The sequence below is a fragment of the Sorex araneus genome, chromosome 2 (genome assembly GCF_027595985.1).
Source record: "Sorex araneus isolate mSorAra2 chromosome 2, mSorAra2.pri, whole genome shotgun sequence".
In the NCBI taxonomy this organism is placed as follows: Eukaryota; Metazoa; Chordata; class Mammalia; order Eulipotyphla; family Soricidae; genus Sorex; species Sorex araneus.
In genome coordinates this window covers 33860002-33878883 of record NC_073303.1, presented here as the reverse complement: position 1 = coordinate 33878883, position 18882 = coordinate 33860002, and the positions used below count along the sequence as shown (strand labels likewise).

Genomic DNA, 18882 nt, shown 5'->3' with positions numbered 1-18882 from the left:
AGGCCAGCTTCTAAGCAAACCAGCTCCATTTTAATCCTAATCTTCATTTTAACCAAATGTATGCTAATCTTATCCCCTTAGCCTCGTTATTAGACCACCTCATATTAACCTGGGCTGGAGTGATAGCACAGCGGTAGGGTGTTTGCATGTGGCTGACCCGGGTTCAATTCCTCCACCCCTCTCGGAGAGCCCAGCAAGCCACCAAGAGTATCCTGCCAGCATGGCAGAACCTGGTAAGCTACCTGTGGTGTACTCAATATGCAAAAAACATTTTCTGACCCTGAAAGTGCCCCCAATATGCCATCAGGCTATACTAGCATGTAACAGGAACGAATGGAGACATTACTGGCACCCACTTGAGCAAGTCAAAGAACAGTGACAGTGATACAATGATACAGTGAATAAATAAAAATTCCAAGACCATTGTGGAGTTTGTATGGGGTAGTTATTTGGCGGGGGGGTTATTTGATTCACCATGAGACACACAATTACAAAGTTGTTCACGATGGAGTTGGAGTTTCATTCATACAATGTTCCAACACCCATCCCTTCACCAGTCTATATTTCCCACCACCAATGTCCCCAGTTTCCATCCTCCTGCCACTGCACCTCCCACATCCTCTCTACCTCTGTCTGTCTCTCTGTGTCTCTGTCTCTGTCTGTCTCTATCTGTCTCTCTGTCTCTGTCTCTGTCTGTCTCTCTCTCTCTCTCCCTTGCTTTCTTGCTCTCACTCTTTCCTTTGGACATTATGGCTTACAATACAGGTACTGAAAGGTCATCACGTACATCCCTTACCTACTTCCAGCACTCAGATCCTGTCCAGAGTGATCAATTCCAAATCCAAGACATGTACCCAAAATGCAAAATGCAGACAGAGAATATCGAAAGCAGCAAGATCAAAAAAGGAACTTACAGGGGTTCTGCATTGTTTCCATTATGCCTTTTGCACCCTGTAGTCGAGTTTTGTTTCTTGTTGTGTGGATGAGCACATAGAGTTAGAAAGACCGAGTATCCTCTCTGTGAGATACAATGAAGTCAAGAAGTGCTTGGCCGCATTATTGGCTGCATGTTTCAAGGGCTTATGATGAACATGGGGTGAAATGGTGCAGTTCTGAGTGCAGATTCCTAGCTGTGAATTCACAGGATCGAGGATGGGACTTTCTAAACCCTAGCAAGGGCCTTCCAGGGGCCAAGCCAGATGGCTGGTGTGCTTTGGGGGTTCCTGAATGACCTAGAGGCGAATAGCACAGTTCTGAGAGGAGGCTCCTAACTGAATTCACTGGATCAGGGCAGGGTCTTAAAGACTCTAGCAGGGGCCTTCCAGGTGCTTAGTCGGGTGGCTGGTGTGCTGCAGGGGACCCTGACTGACCCGGGGATGAAATGGCACAGTTCTGAATGCTGCTTTCTAGCTGTGAATACACCTGACTGAGGGCAGGGCCTACTTTGGCTTGGTAGGGACCTTCCAGGGGTCCTAGAACTAGCCTGACTGGTGGGCATGCTTCAGAGACTCTTTACTGACCAAGTTATGGCTCCAGCAGCTTCCAGTCCAAAAGGCAGATCTTGTCAGTCACTCTGCATTTCCTTTTCTCTTTAGATTTTGCAGTGATGGTCTGCCCGGAACCTCTGTTACACTTGTGGAGATGACATCAGATTCCACAAAGAACTCTATCCCACAAGACCACCCTGCACTTCAGACACTTGCCTAGGCTGTTCTTTGTTCCTTGACAGGATGGTTAGTTGGACTTTTAGAAAATCTAGTTTTTCTGGCTTTGTTGCTCCATCCTCTTTAGTTGTTGTAATGAACTACAGAGGTGGAATTGACCTTGGAATTGCACTCAATTGTACCTTCTTCAGGCCTTTGCAATGTCTTATACAGAAGAGGTCATTGTTAACAGGCTTTGAGCTTGGAACTATTGTTTCCACCTGCAGAACCATTGGGGTGTGCTGCTTTCTCCAGGGGTGCTGAGTAAGCCCCTCTCTTTTTTTTTTTTTTTAATTTTTTATTTTTTTTTATTATTTTTTTTTAATTTATTTATTTTTAATTAGAGAATCACCGTGAGGGTACAGTTACAGATTTATACACTTTTGTGCTTATACTTCCCTCATACAAAGTTTGGGAACCCATCCCTTCACCAGTGCCCATTCTCCACCACCCGTAAACCCAGTGTTCCTCCCACCCTCCCTAATCCCATCTCCCCCCCACCCCACCCTGCCACTGTGGCAAGGCATTCCCTTCTGTTTTCTCTCTCTAATTAGCTGTTGTGGTTTGCAATAAAGGTGTTGAGTGGCCGCTGTGCTCAGTCTCTAGCCCTCATTCAGCCCGCAACTCCCTTCCCCCACATGGCCTTCGACTACAATGTAGTTGGTGATCGCTTCTCTGAGTTGACCTTTCCCCGGAACGTGAGGCCAGCCTCGAAGCCATGGAGTCAACCTCCTGGTACTTATTTCTACAGTTCTTGGGTGTTAGTCTCCCACTCTGTTATTCTATATACCATAGATGAGGGCAATCTTTCTATGTCTGTCTCTCTCTTTCTGACTCATTTCACTCAGCATGAAACTTTTCATGCCCATCCACTTAACTACAAAATTCTTGACCTCCTTTTTTCTAACAGCTGCATAGTATTCCATTGTATAGATGTACCAAAGTTTCCTCAACCAGTCATCCGTTCTGGGGCATTCGGGTTTTTTCCAGATTCTGGCTATTGTAAACAGTGCTGCGATGAACATACATGTGCAGATGTTGTTTCGATTGTACTTTTTTGCCTCTCTGGGATATATTCCCAGCAGTGGTATTGCTGGGTCAAATGGGAATTCAATATCTAATTTTTTGAGTCGTCCAAATTGTTTTCCAGAAGGGCTGAACCAGTCGGCATTCCCACCAGCAGTGAAGAAGGGTCCCTTTCTCCCCACATCCTCTCCAACAGCGGTTGCTTTTGTTCTTTTGGATGTGTGCTAGTCTCTGTGGTGTGAGGTGGTATCTCATGGTTGTTTTGATCTGCATCTCTCTGATGATTAGTGATGTAGAGCACTTTTTCATGTGCCTTTTGGCCATTCGTATTTCTTCCTTGGTAAAGTTTCTGTTCATTTCTTTGCCCCATTTTTTGATGGGGTTGGATGTTTTCTTCTTGTAGAGCTCAACCAGTGAGTAAGCCCCTCTCTTAATGCTGCTCTTGTTTTGAGTTTTAAGACTGTATTGGGGCTCTTGTTTTGAGTTTTAAGACTGTATTTTTCCTGGGCTAGGTGCAAAGATCCACAAGCCCCTGGGGCTGGAGCGATAGCACAGCGGGTAGGGCGTTTGCCTTGCAAGCGGCCGACCCAGGTTCTAATCCCAGCATCCCATATGGTCCCCTGAGCACTGCCAGGAGTAATTCCTGAGTGAAGAGCCAGGAGAAACCCCTGTGCATTGCCCGGTGTGACCCAAAAACATAAAAAAAAAAAAAAGATCCACAAGCCCTGATGGATCCCAAACCAGATTTATCTATTTTCATGTCAATTTTAAACTCCAATTATACTGATTCATAATTATTCATAATATTAATTTATGTGTATGTCTGTAAAAAATTAGTTTTTGAAAAAATTAACAATTTATCATTGAGAGCTGGAGTGATAGCACAGCGGGTATGGCGTTTGCCTTGCACGCGGCCAACCCGGGTTTGATTCCCAGCATCCCACATGGTACCCAAAGCACTACTTCCCAGCATCCTATATGGTCCCCTGAGCACCGCCAGGAGTAATTCCTGAGTGCATGAACCAGGAGTAACCCCTGTGCAATGCCAGGTGTGACCCAAAATGCAAAAAAAAAAAAATCATTGATTTACAATGTGTAATTTCAGGAGTTTATTCTATATGTGTGCAGAAGTCATCACACAATCCCATATTGGGAATAGAAAACTAAACTTAATAAGGAAACAACAAATGGTCAAAGTCATCAGAACTGAAGATTTTGTCTACACAACTGAGCTTATATGGGATGTGGGGGTTGGGAAGGGTCTTGGACACTGGTGGTGTGAAGCGGTTTTCTGGTGATGGGTATGACGTTGGAATGATGCATGCATGAAAAGCTTAGTCAACAATATTATAATCTTGGTATCTCAATAAAAATGGTTTAAAAAGAAGGCAAATAAGTGGCCAGTAAACATGAAAGAGAGGTGCATAGATCTTATAGTAGTAGGGGTGTGTAGTAACTTTGTATGACAATACCAGAAACTTAAGCACTATTATAACTTACCTAAATTATAACAAAAATTTTAAGAATAACAGTGAAATGAGATATGAATATGTTTCTATTTACCTGTCTGTGGTAAATAGAAAGAACTCAGCAACAATTAACTGATAATATCAATAACTCTGTCTTCAGGATCACCTGTGGTTCCCTGAGCACCTCAAAGAGGGGCCCCCGCAATGCTAAGCCAGGAGTCATGAGCACTGCTGGTGTGGTCCCCAAAAAGGAAAATATTAAATCATGTAATTTACCAAAACCCAAATGTTGGTGGAGCTATCATGCTGAGAAAGAAAGAAATACAGAATGATCTTTCTCATATGAGAATATAATGAAGGCCAAAATGGTACATGGGCAAAAATAAATGTAAAAGTAAACATAAGTGGCAAAAAGTAAACATAAATGGCCAAAAACAACAGAATCTAAGAACTGGTTTGTGGAATGAATTTTACCATTTCCGTAAGACCTGGTAAGGGGAATTGGAGCTGTTGAGGTGTTGAGGTGGGGAGGAAGGGAAACTGAGATAATAATGAGAGGAAATGAACAAACTGGTAGAGGAGTGGTGTTTGGATGTTGTATAAATGAAAACCTATCGTTGACAGTATCAAAATTGCAAATCATGGTGACTAAAATAAAATATTTTAAAAAGTTAATCCCCTCTTTCTGAAAGTAAATGAAATTAAAGATACTGAGAACCAGAATATGCAGGGAAAGCTTTTTTTTTTAATTTCTTTATTGAGGGCTGGAGTAATAGCACAGCGGGTAGGGTGGTTGCCTTGCGCTCGGATGAACGGGTTCGATTCCTCTGCCCCTCTCGGAGAGCCCAGAAAACTACCGAGAGTATCTCACCCACATGGCAGAGACTAGCAAGCTCCCCGTGGCGTATTTGATATGCCAAAAACAGTAACAACAAGTTTCAAAATGGAGGAGTTACTGGTGCCAGCTTGAGCAAATCGGTGAGCAATGGGATGACAGTGATACAGTGATTTTTTTATTGAATCACCATGAGATACATGGATACACAGTTACAAAGTTGTTCATGGTTGGGTTCCATTCATACCAGGTTCCAACACCCATCCCTTCACCATTGTACATTTCCCACCACCAATGTCCCCAGTTTTCCTTCCCCCACCTCTCTAGGCTGCCTCTGCCTCTAGGGAAGACACTTTCTTCTTCTTCTTCTCTCTCTCTCTCTCTCTCTCTCTCTGTCTCTCTCTCCATTCTTCTCTTTCTCTCTTCCTCTCTCTCCCTCTCTTTTTCTCTTTCCTCTTTCTCTCTCTCCCTCTTTTTCTCTTTCCTCTTTCTCTCTCTCCCTCTCTGTTTCTGTTTCTCTCTCTCTCTCTCTCTCTCTCTCCCCACCCCCCATCCCTTCCTTTTTGGGCATTATAGTTTGCACAACAGGTACTGAAAGGTTATCATGTATATCCCTTTAAATCCCTTTCAACATTCAGTTCTTGACTAGAGTGATCATTTCCAACTATCATTGTCACAGTGGTCCCTTCTCTGTCCTAATCGTCCTCCTCACACAAACTTGTGGCAATCTTCCATCCATGAACCTGTCCTCCTGGCCCTCATTTCTACTCCTTGAGGATTAGTCTCATACTATGTTTTTTATATCCCAGAAATGAGTGTAATCATTCTATGTGTTACTCTCCTTCTGACTCATTTTATTCAGTGTGATACTCTCCATTTCCATCCATTTATAAGCAAATTACATGACTTCATTTTTCCTAGTGGCTGCATAGATGCATTGTGTAGATGCATCATAGTTTCTTCATAGAAGTGCAGATGGCATCTCTGCTGTGTTTGGGGGCTCCCAGGGCATATTCTCAGAAGTGGCATTGCTGACTCATGTGGAAGCTCAATTTTTAGTTTTTTGAGGAATGCCCACATTGTTTTCCAAAAAGGTTGTACCAGTCAGCATTCCACCAACAATAAACAAGAGTCCCTTTCTCCCCCGCATCTGTGCCAGCTCTGGTAGTTCTTGTTCTTTTTGATGTGTGCCAGTACCAGCTAATCGAAAAGCTCTTTATTAAAAGGACGCATCTACATAATGCTGCCTCCCACATTCCAAAATTATACCATACAATCATCATCCAAGAACTGAGCCTCATAGAGAAATTACCCTGTTGAAAATCCAGGTACATGGGTCCCTGTGACTGAAACCTCCAGGCTTTCTCAGAGTCAGAATGAGCTACCTCCTCCTGTATTCCCAGAAGCTCCAGCTTCACATCCACACCCCAAAATTGCCTCCCAGTTAAATATTTAATTCCAGTTGTACTGCCCAGTTAATGATTCTGGGTTTCCTGGGACAACACCTCCAAACTCTATAATACTGACAATTCAGTAGTAGCACACCAGATTGGATTGGAACTAATGTAATCTTGACTAAAAAAAAAAAACTAATACAGAAACTTAACTTGTAACAGCATCCTTCTCATTCCTCAAGGACTTAATGTGCATGGTGAGATGCAACAATTTACACTGACTTCTTTTTTTCCTTCATTAGCAACTTACTACATGCAACATAAAATAAATTATTGTGGGCCTACTATGGGAACAGGCTTGAGGAGAGACTGGGGAAATTGGAGACAAGGGTGGAGGGAGAATGATAGTTGTGGTGAGATTGGTGCTGGAATATTGAATGCCTGTAACAAAAATCATTGTGAATAACTTTATAAACCACAGTGCTTAAAATTAAGTGTGTCTGGAGGGATGGGGGCAGGAAGAAGTCAGGAAGAGTAAAGTAGTAAAATTCTCCTACTTCAAAAACCTGAATAAATAAACCCTATCCTAAAGGAATTAAAAGTACAAAGGGCCCTCCAACCATCATTTCTTTAGTGATCCCTTCTCTATTCCAGCTGCCTTCTAACCCCACTCATGAGGCAGGCTTCCAACTATGGAACAATCTTCCTGGCCCTTATCTCTACTGTCCCTCAGTGTCAGTCTCAGGTTATGTTATTTTATACTCCACAAATGAGTGCAGTCCTTCTATGTCTGTCCCTCTCTTCCTAAGTGACTCATTTCACTTAGCATGATGTGACACTCTCCATGTCTATCCACTTATAGGCAAATTTCATGACTTCATCTCTCCTAACAGCTGGCAGCTGGAATAGAGAAGGGATCATTAAGAAAATGATGGTTGGAGAGATCGGTTGGGAAGGGAGATGTGTGCTGAAAGTAGATAAAGGACCAAACGTGATGGCCTCTCAGTATCTGTATTGCAAACCATAATGCCCAAAAGGAGAGAGAGAGAGAGAGAGAGAGAGAGAGAGAGAGAGAGAGAGAGAGAGAGTATGGGGGAAATTGTCTGCCAGGGAGGGGGGGAGGGTGGGGAAGGGGAGGTATACTGAGGAAATTGGTGGTGGGGGAATGTGCACTGGTGGAGGGATGGGTGTTTGAACATTGTATGATTGTAACTCAAACATGAAAGCTTGTAACTGTATCTCACAGTGACTCAATTTTTTTAAAAAAAGCACAAAGGGATGTGGGAGGAGCTACAATTGGCAACGTGAGATAGGTGTGATTTCAATTATCCCAAAGTTTCCAGAAAGAATCAAGTCTGATAAGAGCTAAGAGACAACCAGCAGACGAGGGTCAACAAACAGTATGCTGAAATGGAGGAAGGATTAGCTCTGGAGTAGGCAGACCAGATATGGAGCACAACTAATTTTCCTATGGCAGTTGCAACAACAACAAAAAATGCAGGACAAGGGCTCCATGGTGGGTGGCAAGACGGCCACCAGGGTGGAGGAGCTGGTTTCAGTGGTACAAAAGGTCACTGACTTCACGAAACAGTTTGGCTCTAGTTGGAGACCTAGAAGCAGTGGAAAGCCCACGTGGAATTCACCATGTGTCACCTTGCCGACTACCATGATCCCCTAAGGGCGGAAGCTACCTGGACCAGCTGCTCTCCCTCTCCATGGTCTGGGCCAGTCACCTCCTTCTGGGTTGCGGTTACAATAAAGACTTTATTAACAAGGTGATGGAGATGGCCGATGGAATTAAAGTGGAAGACCCGCCACAGTTTACTACCTAGAATGAATTAAAAAAAAAAAAAAAAAGTTGGGGCTGGAGAGATAGCACAGCGGGTAGGGCGTTTGCCTTGCACGCGGCCGACCCGGGTTCAAATCCCAGCATCCCATATGGTCCCCTGAGCACGGCCAGGGGTAATTCCTGAGTGCAGAGCCAGGAGTAACCACTGTGCATCGCCAGGTGTGACCCAAAAAGCAAAAAAAAAAAAAAAAAAAAAAAAAGCATTAAAGCTAAAGCAGAAGATTCTTCACATTTCCGTCACCAGCTTGAGGCTTCCAAAGGAGGCTGGGATGCAGCGGCTTCTTCCAGAAATGCCTCTAGACTGTGAACTGAGCTGTGACCCCATGCCGCCCCGGGAGGGGAAAGGTTTTTCTCTCTCAGCCTTTCCTTTCTGCAGTGGCAGCGGTGGCCGCGTGGCGACCGCCATCTTATAGAGCCCACTAACCGGAGATCTGAGCTTGCAGTGACACAACTTCTGGCAGAAATTTCTCTGGACTTAGTTACTAAAATACCAGAAATCCGAAACCTCACATGCTCTTCATTCTCAGCAATGGAAAACAAATAATCGAATGATGCCTTTCAACAGGTTTGATTGTTGGGGGAAAATTCCAAATAATAATAGTGACTCTTCTACTGAAATATTGAATGTAATCAAAGTATAGAGAGAGTAAAGTGAAGATCATGAGCCACACAGGTGGGGGGATGGGAGGTATACTGGGGTTCTTGGTGGTGGAACATGTGCACTGGTGAAGGGATGGGGGTTTGATCATTGTATGACTGAGACTTAAACCTGAAAGTTTTGTAACTTTTTTCATGGTGATTCAATAAATAAAAAAAGGAGGCTGGGATGAATGTGATATTGACCACTGTGGCTCTCTTCATACTCCCGGTGTTACCAGCATGTAGGAAAGGGTAATTGGAATGAAAAGGAATCTTGCTTAAATAAGCATCTTAAAAGTTCTCATTCTTTCAGTAGTTATCACTAAGCAAGTATGCATGGTATTTATTTATAAATCATGCTTCAGTTTTCACATTAAACTTCGTGCTATAAATGCCCTGTTTTGATTTCAAATGTTTATGTAATGATGGTAGGTAATGAATTTTATAACTTGGCTTTTTCAGCCATAAAAAAAAAAACAGTCCCAACTGCTTTATTCACCCTGGATTAATGTTCATCTCAAAGAGAGGTCCATTTGTCTCCTTTCCTTAACTCTGACACCACCACCTCACTGCCCAGAACAGGACATAACAGAGATGATACTATGTAACTTATGAGGCTATGTCAAAAACAGCCAGAGTGTTAACCTGGCCACACTCTCCTCCCATCTCTCTTAGTACCTGTGGCTTTTGGATTCTAGTCATTGTGTCAGCTAACAAGCCTAAACCAAGCTTACCTGACAGCCAAAACCCAAATCTTCAGATGATTCCATCTCCCATTCTTTAAATTTTCCTCTGTCCAGAGTTCCTGAACCACAAAAACCAGGAAAGGTAATACTTCTGGTTTTAAGTCACTGTTTTATAGTAAACATTATATAACAATATACAAGTACAGTAACAATGATGGGTCTCATTCCCCTGACCCTGAAGAGCTTCTAATACGGCACCATTGGGAAGGACGAGTAAAGAGAGGCTGCTAAAATCTCAGGGCTAGGATAAATGAAGACCTTACTGGGCCCGCTCGAGCAAATCGATGATCAATGGGATGAGAGCGATACCGTGATTATATAACAATAGATAATACTGGCCACTTTAATGCTGGCTCTCTGTAGTAGTTATGTCTAAGTCTTTCTCTCCGAAGCCAAGTCTCTCTGTCAGAAGTAGATCTAAAATGTTCATATTCTGAACATATTGGAGCATTCATTATGAGATGCCCAGCACTCCTGTTTGTTGCCCTCTTATGTTCTTATTTATTTCACCTATTATTTTATCTTTGTATTCTAAAAAGGCACATCCCATGAAATTCTATCTTGCTCACTACTCTACATCCAGTGTCTGTCACAATTTTCTGAAAGCTGTTTGATTGAAAAGACAGCATAATTAAGAGTACCAAAGTACTCACAAAAATTACTCTGTTATTAATCTAAGGTAGGAGGAAGTGGTGGTCAGGGAAGAGCTAGCTGACTGAAGTCCATCAGGATATCTAAATTCTAGGTAATTCAGAGTTAGAATGATGTGAAGCTGAAGGTAAATCCCATTGTGACAGACTTGAGATGCCATCGGAGTAACTCCTCTCAGAACTGCTGATTGGTACCCTGTCATTGGGCTTGGTTCCTGTGGTCCAGCTAGCAAAAAATATCTGAATTTTAAGTTAGAGAGATAATTCAGTGGGTAGGGTGCTTGTCTTACAAAATTGACCCAGGTTCAGTATCTGGCATCCCATACTGTCCCCTGAGCACTGCCAGGAGTAACTAACTCATGAACACTGAGCCAGGAATAAACTATGAGCACTGTTAGGTGTGGCCCAAAAATAAACATACAAAATAATATTTTTTTAATTTAAAAATTGTTAAGTATGGCTTACCCTTAGTCACAGCAGAATTTCTAAGCTTGTTCATAATGTACACCTCACCTAAATGTACACAAAGTTTGCTGTGGTAATTCTGGCTTTATCTTTCTTTCCTTTTTGGTTTTTGTTTTTTGGGGTCACACCCAATTGTGTTCAGGGACACTCCTAGTGATCATCAGGAACTATAGATTTGTAGGTGATTCAATGTGTACCAGTGGAATCCAGGCCTCCTGCATGCAAAGCATGTGCTCCAGCCTGTTGAATAATCAATCATGTCAGTCCCAGTAATTCTGGTCTTTTAGGTTCAACTGTGGGGGGGAGGGGCATGTACATATATATATTCATGAAATCAACTGCTCATTTTCCACAAGTTTGCCTATTCCACAGACTTCTTCACCTGTCTGTGCGAATATTCTATTGTGGAAGAAGAGAAATTCAAATTAAGTCCAAGTGATCCAAAGTAGATAATCATAATTTTAAATGCAGTAGCTTAATTTTAAATGACTGCTGATTTAATCTCCTCGGGCTTTCAAATCAGCTCTTTAAAAAAAAAATAGTCAGCTCTTAGAAGGGACCACCAAGTAAAGGATGCTTGGAGGGTCCTCTCAGGATAGGAGATGTGTGCTGAAAGTAGACTATAGACCGAACATGAAAGCCACTTAAACCTGCATTGTAAACCACAACATCCTAAAGGACAGAGAGATTAAAAGGTAATACCTGCATTGCAAACCACAACACACTAAAGGAGAGAGAGTAAAATGGAATGTGCCTGCCACAGAGGCGAGGGGAGGGGGGAGGAGGGAGAAGGGATACTGGGAACATTGGTGGTGGAGAATGGGCACTGGTGGAGGGATGGGTCATTGTATGACTGAAATGTAAGCACGAAAGTTTGTAAGTCTGTAACTTACCTCACGGTGATTAATTAAAAATAATAATAATATTTTTAATTAAAAAAATTTAATCAGCTCTTAGGGGCTAGAGTTATAGCACAGCAAGGTAAGGCACATAGCCAATGCAAGTTGACCCCCAGTACCCTATATGGTCCCCCAAGCCTGCCAAGGACCCAGGAGAAGCCCCAAGCATTGTCGGTGTGACCCAACAATGCCAAAAAAGCCAAAAAAGAAAAAAAATGAGCAAAGTAACACTGTTCACTGGTTTATTGAGCTTTAGAGAGATTCTTTCCCAAGAGACACTACAGTGTGGAAGGTATGCCCTCTGGTCCTGTCGATCCATCCTTCTATCCCAATAGTCCTGGTGCCTTCCTTTGATCTGGTTTCTCACCATTTATCCACCGGAAGCAGTTCTCCATGCCAGTTTCTGTTTCTTCCCTATTAATTTTCCCCCAAAGATACAAAACTAAAAGAGTAAATCTTAGGAGAAGATGATATGAGTAGATTGAAGGTGGAACAAAGGCAAGTTCTACCAGAAATTAAGTGTGACAAGAAGTGAGTATCGCTGTCCCATCAATATGAATGAGAAGTACATCATAATATGTAGGATGGAAGCTTAAGACTACTGGAAGAATACATTGAGTTTAAGTGCAAAGGGAAAATGAGCATGTTCTATATCTATACCATAAGGGCACACAGAGAAAAATGCATGGACAATAGTGTAATGTACAGGTGCATATGCTGCCCAAATCCATATGCTGCTTGTGCCCAAGTGGCTGAGCACATGTGGCGCCTGAGCACATGTGTTGCCCACTTCTCCCCTCTTAAGATTTCGTAGTTTCATGCTTTCATACTGAATGCTGGGATGTGTGTAGAGGCTCTTTCCACCTTTGGAGAAGCCTTCGTTCTCACTTCAGTGTGTTACTCTACTCTCTCACTTTCTCTCTCTCCTCCCCTCCCTAAAACCCTCCAAATAAAATTTGCCTTTACTTAAAAAAAAAAGTGTAATGTACCATTAGGGAAGACATGACTCAGTATATTAGATAAATGGTATGAGCTTACTAAGATACATAAATGCACACTCATGACAAGGAGAGAGGTATCAAATGAGAAAAGTAACACATGAAACTACAGGAAGGGGATAGAAAGCACATGTGTGAAAAGCATTACATGCACATGAGAATGTCTAGAGAGAACCAGCAGGGGCGGGACACAAGTGATGGGAAATGTGAGCATACACAGCAAAGGCAAGGAACATGAAACCATCAACAAGATGAATGAGTACTCCCAAGGAAACAAAATTTAAGGGGACAAAACTTGAGGGTAAAGAGAATGGAAGATTATAAAGATCAGGGGAATCAAGAAACTCTTTTTAGAATGTAAAGAACACTTTGGGGGGCCCGGAGCGATAGCACGGTGGGTAGGGCGTTCGCCTTGCACGCGGCCGACCCGGGTTCAATCCCCGGCATCCCATATGGTCCCCTGAGCACTGCCAGGGGTGATTCCTGAGTGCAAAGCCAGGAGTAACCCCTGAGCATCGCCAGGTGTGACCCAAAAAGCAAAAAAAAAAAAAGAACACTTTGGGGATACCCTGTCTGGATGGAAACAGCACAAAGGCAAAGGGAACTGCCGCAAGAAGGCAGAGGCTCATCAGAGACACAGAGAGAGGGACACTGAGGAGACGGGGAGAAGCTTCGGATGTGGGACAGACTAAACATCAAGCCATAATATAAATTATACAAACAAGAGAAAATGGGTTTTGTTGCCAGTGGGCTGGACACCCAGATAGCCCTAGGACTCACAGTGAGGCATGTATTTACAGGAGATGGAATGTGATATGTTCTTTCCATCTGGGGGTAAAGATTCTTCTTGCTCCCTGCTCTCCTCTTTCCTCTCCCCACTTCCCCCCTGCTGGCCTGGACTCCTCACACACGCCCCTTACTTGTAAAGCAAATGGACTCTACTGCCATCACAGCTAAGCCGGTCAGGGGGCTCAGGAGGCCCCCTGGAAAGGCCCCCAGATGAGTCTGGGGGTGTGGAAGGGTGGCGTCGTGAACGAAGCTGCTGTCGAGACTGGAGCTGATGGCGCAGTTCTGAGACACGTTCCTCTTTCTGGAAAACAAAAAGCAAAGTGGATAAAAAGGAAATCATGAAGTGGCAGGGAGGAGGGGCTGGAAAGAACAGCGGAGAAAAAAACTGGGGAGCGGATGGTAATAGATGAACAAATAAATTAAAATGAGTAATAGGGGGCAGGGCGGGGAGAAGGAAAGTCAAGAGAATACAGTGAGGGCAGCAGTTGGAAAGAGATTGGGGAAACAGGAAAGAGGAAAATAGAGAAAGGGCAGTCAGGACATAGAGCTTTCGATAACTCAGACACAGATTTGTATCAGCCCAGTCTGAATACACCCCACTCTGATACTCCACCCGTCTGAGAGTTAGAGACAGTGTGACTACCTGCCCCGATCCTCTTCACCGACTCAACACCTTACCTCTGAAGGTCAACAGTGAAGTTCATGCCCCAGAGCCCCGTCCTACCTGATGAGGCCAACAATTATACCTGAGACAGAACCCTTGCTCCACCGCGTCCTCCCCAACAGGTTTTCTCCCGAGACCCTCAATAGATCACACACACCACAACTTTTGTCTCAAACTGCTAGAGAAAACCCAACCTGAGACGTGGGCTTGTGAAGTCCTGCCACCCTCTGCTGCCCTCACCACACACCTCGGCAATGATCTTCTCCAGCTCACGGTTCTCCTTTTCCAACAGCCGGGACTTCTCTTCTTCATTGTTATTGGTAGATGATCCTGTCTTCATGGTGTCCTGTGCCTCCGACTGCCATTCTCCTCGAGTGATCAGCCTACGCATCTAGGAACAAATGTTTAGGGCATGAGAGGCTGAGAGGTCAATGATTAGCTGAGGGCAAGGGGAAAAAAGAGTTGAGAAGTTAAAAATAAAAACAAGGGGCTGGAGAGACAGCACAACAGGTAGGGCATTTGCCTTGCACGCAGCCAACCCGGGTTCAATTCCCAGCATCCCATTTGGTTCCCCGAGCATCGCCAGGAGTAATTCCTGAGTTCAGAGCCAAGAGTAACCCCTGAGCATTGCTGGGTGACCCAGAAAGAAAAAAATTAAAATAAAATAAATAAATAAAAACAAGACATGTGGTCCCCAAACAAGGGAAGAAATGGTAGGACGGGTAAGGTAAAACAAAGAGCAACATCCTAGGAAGAAGGGAGGGAGGGCATGAGTGGAAGAGGTAGACTGACATTGAAACCTCACCTTGGGCACGAAGAGCACAACGAGAGTAATGTAAGAGGAGAAAACTATGGCTAGAGAGGCGAAGGCAAAGGCTGCATCCTGCTGACTAGATAGGATCATGGTGACGGGGGCAGTGATGAGGCACAGGACCTAGAGGCAGAGATGTTTGGGAAGTCTCAACCTTGTCTTCAGAGAACAAACACCCAGAGTTACCCTCCCCTCGAAACTGGAATCTAAAGGGCCACTGTCTAACAAACTTGTCGCCTGAAAATAGTTTATACTTGGGAGCATTCTCGATTCTAGATTGAGGAGAATCCCACAGAAACTCTCCCAAACCAGTTCTTGTCAGCACGCTATCAGAGCAGTAGAGAGATCATGTGGGAGCTCCCATGACCTCTCTACATATAGACAAGGTCTCAAAAGTCAGGTATTCCTGATTCTGACTTCAGTCTTTCAGAGGCAAGCAGCTGAACCCCTCTTTCTTGCCCATCTCTATGGGGATACTAATATCAACTTCACTGAGTGAATGTGTGAAGACAATAAGATAGTGTCTGTACTGTGCCTTATCAACTATAGGTGTTCCACAAATATGAGGCATTGGAACACTTTTTTAAAACTTCTACTAAACTAAGCCAAGACCCAGTACCCAATTCTTTCCAGGCCACCCAAGCTAATTGTGGTTAGTCCCTGGGGTGGAGATCAAGTGCCCAGGAAACTCACCGCTACATTGTAGATGGCCATGCCAACAGCCCGGTGATCATTGATTTTCTCAGTGGAAACACTCTTGGTTTCATAAGCAAGAAAGATGCCCAGGAGCAGAAGCAGACCCTTGTAACCATAGAAAATGCCTAGAATGGCAGGGAAGAGTCACCGAGGCAACAAAACCTCCATATTCCCATTCATTTTCCCTCTTCTCTATGTCTTTCACCTAGACATTATGCTTCTTGTAGCTCCATAAAGGAAACTGGTTTCCAATTCAACCATTTATTTGTTTACTGAGAGGGGCTTTAGACTACTACTGGTGGTGCTAATGGGCTATTCCTGGCTCTGTGCTCAAAAGTGACCCCTGGTAGTGTTTGGAAGACCATATGCAGTGCTGGTAATTGAACTTGGGTTGGCTGCATGCAAGACAAGTGCCTTACCTCTTGTACTCTCCTGCAATCCTTTCCATCTTTCCTTCAAATCAGTCCTTTGACCTAGCGACCCAATCCATTACCTCCTCCCATCTCATGTCTACCAAAGTTGCCCAGATAGCACTTCTCCTCCTGGAACTGGGTGACAAGGATCTGGGCCACATAGAGCATCCCACTTTCCCGGTGGGAAGATAGCTCTGCAGAATGAGAGTAGGTTTGCCATTTGAAATAACAGATTAGAGTATATCTGTTACTATATCAGAGGGAACTTAAGCTCTCACAGCCATGGACCTACTCTAGGGAACGAACCTGACACAAGCAATGTCAGGTATAAAGACAAGGAAAGGAACATGAGTTCCTGCTTCAATCCTGTTGACGCCCTAAGCCCCTAGCTACTCATTTAAGTCTTGACTGAAAAAAGAGCAACTCTCTCCCTTTCTCAGAAAAGATGAGTGCAGTGACAGAGGATATTCAGGCCAGGATGTAGCTCAGTGGTAGAATGTGTGAGGCCCTAGGTTCAATCTCTGGCATCATTGAAAAAATGGAACAAACAGCAACAATAATCCCAATATTTAAATAGAGTTCATTGAAGCTATCAGCCTCCTTTCTCAAAGGCTTTTCTCCCTCCAATCCTACAATCTTATCCCACCCCCTCACTTTTGCTGCATCACCACCTTCCTGTCACCCAAACCCAACCCACACACACCAAGCCATGTATTCATCTTTTTGGAGCTGCAGTGCTCCAGCTGTGGCAGAATAGATACATCAATATCTTCCTTTGGTTCCTCCTTGGGGAAAGTCTAAAGGAGAAATAAGATCACAGGTCAAACGGCTGCCACCTTCTTCCCACCCTCCTCACGTTCTTTTCAGTCACAGATTCTCAACTCTACCCCGTCCTTCCTGAGATTATTTTCAAAACTGTGGCCAAGTTCCACTGTAGGTCTGGGAACCCTTTCCTGAACATGTGGGAAGTGCTTATTTCCTCACTTCCCATGATGCCTGGGCAGTCCTTCCCAGGTCCCCACCATCCCTCTTCCGATCAATCCAGAGACCTCTCCTTTTAGGGGCTCCTTTTTTTTTTTCTTTTTGGGTCACACCCGGAGATGCACAGGGGACACTCCTGGCTCTGCACTCAGGAATTACCCCTGGCGGTGCTCAGGGGATCATATGGGATGCTGGGAATCGAACCCGGGTCGGCCGCGTGCAAGGCAAACGCCCTACCCGCTGTGCTATTGCTCCAGCCCCTTAGGGGCTCCTTTTAGGAAGGAGAAAGTACTGGTAGAAACAGAGAGTTCTACCAGAGGGTTCTCACTGTCACCCTCAGTCCTGACGGTTCTGATCATCTGGAACCCCCTCTGCATCCTGACCCCAGTACCTCCTCTCAAGTTGTACCTCAATGGTCCGGTGTAGGGGATCCACAATCTGCCATATCGCAAGAGTAAGGATGTCCGTGCCCACCAGCAGGCCCACTGTCGCATACAGCTTCCAGGGCTCTAGGGTCTGAGTAAATACAGAGAATTGACATGTCGGGAACTCCTCTCTCCCCCAAAGCCAAGAAACTAAGAACTGAGGTCAGAAGCAGCTCACCTTCCTCCACTCCTTCTTTTCCTCCTTCTTCGTGAAGACTGTATGGACCCACCAGATCTTGGTGAACATGGAGCCATAGCCCAAACTAAAACCCAAGCCCAGGAGCCAGAGGCGGGCCTAGGAAAGGAAAGAGGGCAGGGGGGTAGGGAGAAATGAATGGGGCAGGGCTGAGAGGAAAACAGATGACAAAGCACACAGAATGCAGTTGGTAGGGGGGCTGAGAGAGGGAGGAGAAAGCAGGCAGCAATTTCCCAACTGAATAAATTACTCCCATCCATCTTGCACTCTGCCACTAGAAAAATCTTGTTTAGAACTCTTATTCTGAATCTTCAAGAACCTACTTCTCCCCGGAGCTTACAGATTGTAGTCTAAATGCCTTCAGATGTGATCTGAGACCCGTGGCAATAAGGTGCAATCACCTACTCATGATCCCCTCCTAGGCTACCTCTCCACACTTCGTTCCTGATTAACTCACAACTCTTCTTTGATCCACTCTCTATTGTCTTTGCCAGACACACATTACTGTTATCCTTAACGCCCTTTCTTTATTTTCTAGTTGGAAAAAATCCCATGCACCCTTTAAATGCCACCACATTTGTGAGGGTCATTCAACTACTCTGACTGTTGAGCTGCTTCTTTCCTTTGCTCTCACTTGCTGCAGATCTCTCCACTGATACCTATTATATCATACTACAGTCTCTTCTACTGCACGCCACTTCTGGTGGGGACAGACTCGGATGAACCGCATACGCCTGCATGTGCAAATGCCATGAGCAGAGAGGTGTGATCGGAGCAAGCACAGGGAAAAGGAGCAAGAATGAGCAGGAGAAAGGAGAGATATTTCTCCAGCATAACAGAGAACCATACAAAGATCACCATGAACGTCAACTTTACATCACAGCCCAGAACTTTCCACTTGAAAAGGAGATTACAGACTTTCCTGCCTGTGAAATAATACTGCCTTCCTCCAGGATCTCCTATCAATTTAGATCTGCCTGCCTCCATCCTTCCAGTCCCCAGGCCCGTGGCACCAAGGTTCCCACGGGAAGTCTTCAGTTTGTATTCTCAGCCCCCACCTACACACAGACTACCATTATGCAGAGGTTCTTTGTGCAGATCCTTTCCCTTAGCCTTCAAAACCTCCATCCTCTCCACAAAGTGTGCCATGGCAACCTTGGAACTGACAAGTAAATTACAGAGTGAAAGAAGTTTGGAGGCTTTTTTCAGAAACAGAAAGAAAGTACAGTCCATA

The 18882-nt window shown here is 44.4% G+C and overlaps 1 protein-coding gene and 1 pseudogene across 1 annotated transcript in view; one reads left to right on the top strand and one right to left on the bottom strand.

Annotated features, from left to right (window-relative positions):
• Window positions 1-4583: 4583 nt before the first annotated feature.
• On the top strand, window positions 4584-12653 carry LOC129401578 (CDKN2AIP N-terminal-like protein; annotated as a pseudogene).
• The window catches only part of GABBR1 (gamma-aminobutyric acid type B receptor subunit 1), a 34689-nt gene continuing 27710 nt past the window's right edge, over window positions 11904-18882 (bottom strand). Inside the window, exons 17-23 of the mRNA XM_055124242.1 lie at window positions 17631-17747; window positions 17436-17543; window positions 16750-16843; window positions 15631-15758; window positions 14932-15060; window positions 14374-14517; window positions 11904-13763 (exon numbers count right to left, since the gene is read on the bottom strand). Of these exons, the coding sequence (XP_054980217.1) occupies window positions 13590-13763; window positions 14374-14517; window positions 14932-15060; window positions 15631-15758; window positions 16750-16843; window positions 17436-17543; window positions 17631-17747 (894 nt within the window). The 3' untranslated portion in view covers window positions 11904-13589. The remainder of the gene's footprint in view (window positions 13764-14373; window positions 14518-14931; window positions 15061-15630; window positions 15759-16749; window positions 16844-17435; window positions 17544-17630; window positions 17748-18882) is intronic.